This window comes from Alligator sinensis, unplaced genomic scaffold, assembly GCF_000455745.1.
Source record: "Alligator sinensis unplaced genomic scaffold, ASM45574v1 scaffold1663_1, whole genome shotgun sequence".
NCBI lineage: Eukaryota > Metazoa > Chordata > Crocodylia > Alligatoridae > Alligator > Alligator sinensis.
Genome location: NW_005843731.1, coordinates 5,179 through 10,620, shown reverse-complemented (window position 1 = coordinate 10,620; position 5,442 = coordinate 5,179). Strand labels below are relative to the sequence as shown.

Genomic DNA, 5,442 nt, shown 5'->3' with positions numbered 1-5,442 from the left:
CTCCAACCCCTAATAGCCTCACCCAAACCACCAGTCTTATAACGAACAGCAACACAAACTTGAGCCTCCTGGCTATAAATCAAACATTAGCCGTCTGGCTACAACAACATTGCTCCAGCATCTTGGAGCTGCTGTTAGCAATACCTCCAGTCAGGCCTCTCCTCACATCTCCCAGAGTTCCTGCCCCTCTGGCTGCTGGCAGGGAACTGCCTCAGGCCTCTGCTTCTTGGCTTTATAAGGGCCAGGCCCTGCCCCTTCCAATCAGCTGGCTCTCATTATTTGCCCCGGCAACCCACAGCTGTGCTTCCTGATCACCGCTAGAGCTCCTTGTCTAGTAGTTTTTCTTTCCTAAGGCACAGGGCACCCCAGTGCTCTGTGACAATGCCTTAATTCTTACAGCTGCTGTAATGCACTTGCCCTACTGTGGCTCTAAAATAATTACCCACTATTTCTGTGAGGTCCCAGCCCTGCTCAAATTGTCCTGCTCTGACACATCCCAATATGAGACCCTGCTGTTTCTGTGTAGCATCGTTATGTTCCTTATCCCTTCTTCCACCATCCTAGCCTCTTATGCTCACATCCTTGCTGCAGTCCTAAGGATGAGGTCAACCAGACAGCAGAAAGCTCTGACCACTTGTTCCTCCCACCTGACTGTGGTGGGCATGGTCTACAGGGCAGACATCTTCATGTATATGAGCTCCTACCACTCACCAGAGCAAGACAAAATTGTGTCTCTATTTTACACTGTTGTCTCCACAGTACTGAATTTGCTCATCTACAGCCTGAGAAACAGGGATGTCTTGGGAGCCATAAGAAAGCTGGTTGGGAAATACAGAAGATACTCCAGCCCAGTCAGTCCCATCCCAGGGTGGCGGGGGGCGGGCATGCCACAAACCTCTCCTTTTTCCTTCAGCCTGCGCTGGTGCCAGACACATGCCACTGCCTGCATGAGAAGGAGCCACCATGCTCCAGCCCAGTCAGGATGGGGACAGCTGGGACCCCTCTGGCAGGGCTGGGGGGACAGGAGGCTGCAGGTCAGGAGTGAAGGGCAGCAGGAGGGCGGCGGGGAGGGGGGCTGTGGCTCAGCACCCAATTCATAAAAGTTATGGAAGTTGCCTTGAGTCCAGTAAGGTCTTCCTTGAGTCTGAAAGGTTGAGCAGTACTGACCAAGACAATCAAAAATTGTGAGAAGCTTATTTTTCACTGGGAAAAAAAAAAAAGAGAAAAATGCCAAAAATTTCACTGAAGAGAATTTTGTCCTTTCTGAAATGATTTTTTCTGTGGCCTCAACCACCTCAGGCAGTGGATGCCAAGAAATTATTCCAAAGAGAAATCTGCAGAGTTGTCAAGCAAATGAAGAGATAGTGAAACTTAATTAATGAATTGGGACCATTTCCCCAAAGCCTCGGAAATTGTTTCTCTCCTTAGATTTTAGACTCATCCCTGCTGAGTGATGTAATGGCTCCAAGTTTGACCTGGATTTTTTAAGGACTGCATTTCATTAAATAATTTCTCCTCTCTCTCCACTAGGTAATTTTTTCAAGTAGCTTCAGAAACAGGTGTAAGAGTCATATTTATACTGCCCTTTGTTCAACAAAAAGGTTTTTTCTTAATGCTTATTTCAGACTTTTTAAAATCTTGTCAATTCTGCATTTTTTACAACAGATAAAAATACCATTCATATTTCAAGACTAAGGGCATGCATTTTTATTCTGTATTTTTTTCCTTTGGAACTTAAATTGAAATAGTGCCGATTAGTGCCCTGTTTTAGGAAAATACTGTTGTCTCACAATAAAAGAATGCCATTTTAAAAAAAATTAATTCCTCATCAAATATTTTTTTTAAAAGTAAAGTTGACCAAAAGAGATTTATATGGATTGCTCATTTGTATACTACATTTCTGTACTACTGAAACTGCTTTTGAGCTGATAATTATTTATTTCTTACAGCTGGTCATAGGCCTCTGGGATAGGAAAAAAGAAGAGGTCCTGCAAATATTATACAATATAGGAGAATCGACTGGGAAGATTCTTGGCTTGCAAGATTTTTTTTAAAGAGAAGTCTATTTTTTTTGCTGGAAATCAAACCTCTCTTTTCCAGAATGGTCAGAGAATGAGATAAAACAGATCAAAGTAAGTGATTATTTTATACAAGCTTAAGGCATTGAAAAATGTCTGTTACGAATTACACATAAAACCTTTGTGGTACTTTAAGTTCTGCATATAATAATCAGAGAGGATGAGTCAAGTGAATGCTTCTCGTCACATATTTCAGCTGCTATAGTCCATGAAAGTCAAACATAAATTTAATTTCTACTAATTATTATTTCTCCTAGCAGTACTACTAGGATCATGTATTTACTTACATTTAGATGTTTTTAACTAAAAACAAGTTATAAGATGATAATTAATTATGCTGTGAAAAATGCCTTTCTAATGCCTTTGAAACCCATCCAGTAGAAGGGCTGATCTGTTCATACTACTTCACAGCCCTGTGTCCCACAAACAACAAAGGAGAAACTAGGGTTTCACTCTTCCAAGATTTCCCCTTTTTTCTACCTTTGCAATTTATGAGCCAAGTCTTCTGTGCCAACATGCACTTGCACAGGTATGGAGCTGCAGAGAGTAATTAGCAGCTCAAACATTCTGCCTGGTGGGCTCAAATCCCCTTGGGGAGCCTCAAATCTGCACTTGACTGTTGAGATACATCTACAGTATCTACTCCAGAGTTTTTTTCAGGAACTCCAGGCATTGAAAAGGTGGTTTGCTTGAGTGCCAGGCACTTGTACTCAGCAGTGCCAGCCACCCTTCTCCTGCAGTTATAGAGAAGCCGGTGTGACCGCGTGACTATTGATCTAGCGAGCAGAGGCTGTCTCTCTGTGTTTCGAATACTTTTATTTTTCTCATTTTCTGAATACAGATTTTGTTGGTGCTGTATCTGTAGCACTCAATTCAGACCCCAAACAGGGAATTTGGCACTGTCTCATGGTCTGTCACTAGACATGTTTGAATAAATACATAAAATTGGGCGGGATCCCCCTAAATAGTTTCCCACCCTAAAATCATTCATGTTAATTGAAATACGGATAGACGTATTTTTTAAAAATGTTTTCAAACTATTAATTTGTATTAGTTATGTTTTCATAGTGTTTTAATACAGTCAAGACTATTTGTCTGAAAGCTGTAGCAAAATGAAAAAAACTGAAAATAATATCCAAATTTCACATTTTTTTCATGAAACCAGCTTTCCATCTTTAACCTGCTTCTGTCATGTGTTCTACTTTTTTTTCTTCATTTATATCTCTATGTCTGATATTCTGAAGGCACAAGCAGCAATGAGACCAATCCCTTTTCTCACCCAAGCCTGTCTGCATCTCCTGCAGTTGCAGGGTGAGCTGCTGCTGTGCCGAGTGGCCCCTGACTTGCGAGGGCCCCAGTCCTTCTCTCCACAGTGGCAGCAGCCCCTGGGCGGGGTGCTAGTGGGCCGGGTGCTGCCCCAGATCAGAGCCAGCACCCAGCCCGATTCAACACTTTCCTGACCCTGACCTGGGGCAGCACCTGACCCACTAGAAACCTGGCTGGGAGGTCCTGAGGGGTGCTATCACTACGGAGGGAAGGACCTGGGCCCCCCACAATTCAGGGGCCCCTCACCCTGCCGTTAGCTCTCATCCCAGCCATGGGAGAAGAAGGCATGGAGCAGAGCAAGGAATTATACACCCTGAATCAGGCATGCACACTCAGTGTATGCTGACTTCTGCACTGCCATGGTGAAGCTGCAACCAGGACCTCAGTGAACTGGATTAAACCTAGGTCTGGTGTCTCCTGACAACACTACAGCCAGTCTCACACCTGCAACATAAATATACCAAAGATTAAAACAGTGCAGTTCCACCTAGAGATGGGCTTGCAGCTAGACAGGCAAATGATGAGATAATTAAAAGTGCATGTTATTTTAAAATCCCTAGACTAACTGAACACAATTTCCAAGGAAATGAGCCATCATGTCTGGAATTTATTTCACAGGAGGGACAACCCAGAGACTGCCGCAGATCCCACTAGCGCTACCCACTAGAAAGTGCATGCATATCCCACAAAGCCTTGTTCTTCCCCACCGCTTCAGGCCCAGTCACATGAAGAGGCAATGGAGACACACAATACAAATTCACCAACAGAATTTGTTCTGCTGGGACTCCTGCACCACACCAAAGCCCACACTTTCATCCTTGCCATGATTTTGCTTGCCTTTGTTACTGCCGTGTCTGGGAATACTCTCCTCCTATTACTAATCCAGGTGGATTCATCCCTTCACACCCCCATGTACTTTTTCCTCAGTCAACTGGCCTTCATGGACATCTGTGAGACCATGACTGTTGTCCCCAAAATGTCAGCAGACTTTTTGACCCCGGGCAATCCCATTTCTCCAGCTGGTTGTGGGGCTCAGATTTTCCTCACAGTGACGATGGGTGGAGCAGCAGCTCTCCTCCTGGCAGTCATGGCTTATGACAGGTACGTAGCTATCTGCAACCCCTTGCAGTACCCTATTCTCCTGAGCAGGAGAGTCTGCCTGGGGCTGGCAGCTGGGATCTGGGTTGGGGCAGCTGCAGCTGCCTTGTTGCATTCAGTTTATACCATGCACCTGCCCTACTGTGGTTCCAAATATATTGACCAATTTGTTTGTGAAATCCAATCCCTGCTGAAACTGTCCTGCTCTGACACCTCCCAGTACGAGACTCTGCTGTATGTGACTGGCATTGTGCTGCTCCTCATCCCTTCTTCCATCATACTAGCGTCCTACACTCGCATCCTCTCTACGGTCCTGAGGATGAAGTCAACCAAAGGACAGCAGAAAGCTCTGGCCACTTGCTCCTCGCACCTGACTGTGGTGGGCATGTTTTATGGGGCTGCCATTGTCCTGTACATGAGACCCAATGCCTCTCGCTCACCTGAACAAGACAAGATAGCCTCTGTATTTTGTACCATTGTCACCCCAGTGCTGAATCCACTGATCTACAGCCTGAGGAACAGGGATGTCTTGGGAGCCCTAAGAAAGCTGGTTGGGAAATACAGAGTCCTCCAGCAAAATTGACAGAAGTTGATACTAGATGGTGTCTAGCTGACCTACTTAACTCTCTATATCTTACTGTAAATCATGGGCTTCCCTATGACAGCTGCTTTGGAAGTAATTTCAAGATATGATCTCCACTCTTATAGGTCATTTATGTAGGTGTAGCAATGAGTAAGCTTTTGTCTGTGAGGGCTGGAGCTTACAACCCAGTCGTGGCTGCAGGATGGAAGTCTTTACCCCTGCAGTGACCAGCTGCCAGCGCTCATTCTCACTGCCGATTCCCACCCCCTGTGCAGCGAGGGAAGCACAGAAGTGGCAGAGGAGCCGGCTCCACAGTGCAGGGGAGCACTACAGAGGGATTTCGTGGTGCAGCACAGG

General features: G+C 45.3%; 1 protein-coding gene and 1 pseudogene across 1 annotated transcript; both read left to right on the top strand.

Moving 5' to 3' along the window:
* LOC102381617 overlaps positions 1-3,538 on the top strand; it is a 4,710-nt pseudogene extending 1,172 nt beyond the window's left edge.
* Positions 3,539-4,140: 602 nt separating this feature from the next.
* LOC102381374 (olfactory receptor 56-like) lies at positions 4,141-5,085 on the top strand. Its single transcript, XM_006039099.1, has one exon. The coding sequence runs from the start codon at positions 4,141-4,143 to the stop codon at positions 5,083-5,085; it is 945 nt and encodes a 314-aa protein (XP_006039161.1).
* Positions 5,086-5,442: the final 357 nt, after the last annotated feature.

Excerpts from the sequence above, each read along its gene's own strand:
- LOC102381374 (XM_006039099.1), top strand. The coding sequence starts at position 4,141 with ATGGAGACACACAATACAAATTCACCAACAGAATTTGTTCTGCTGGGA.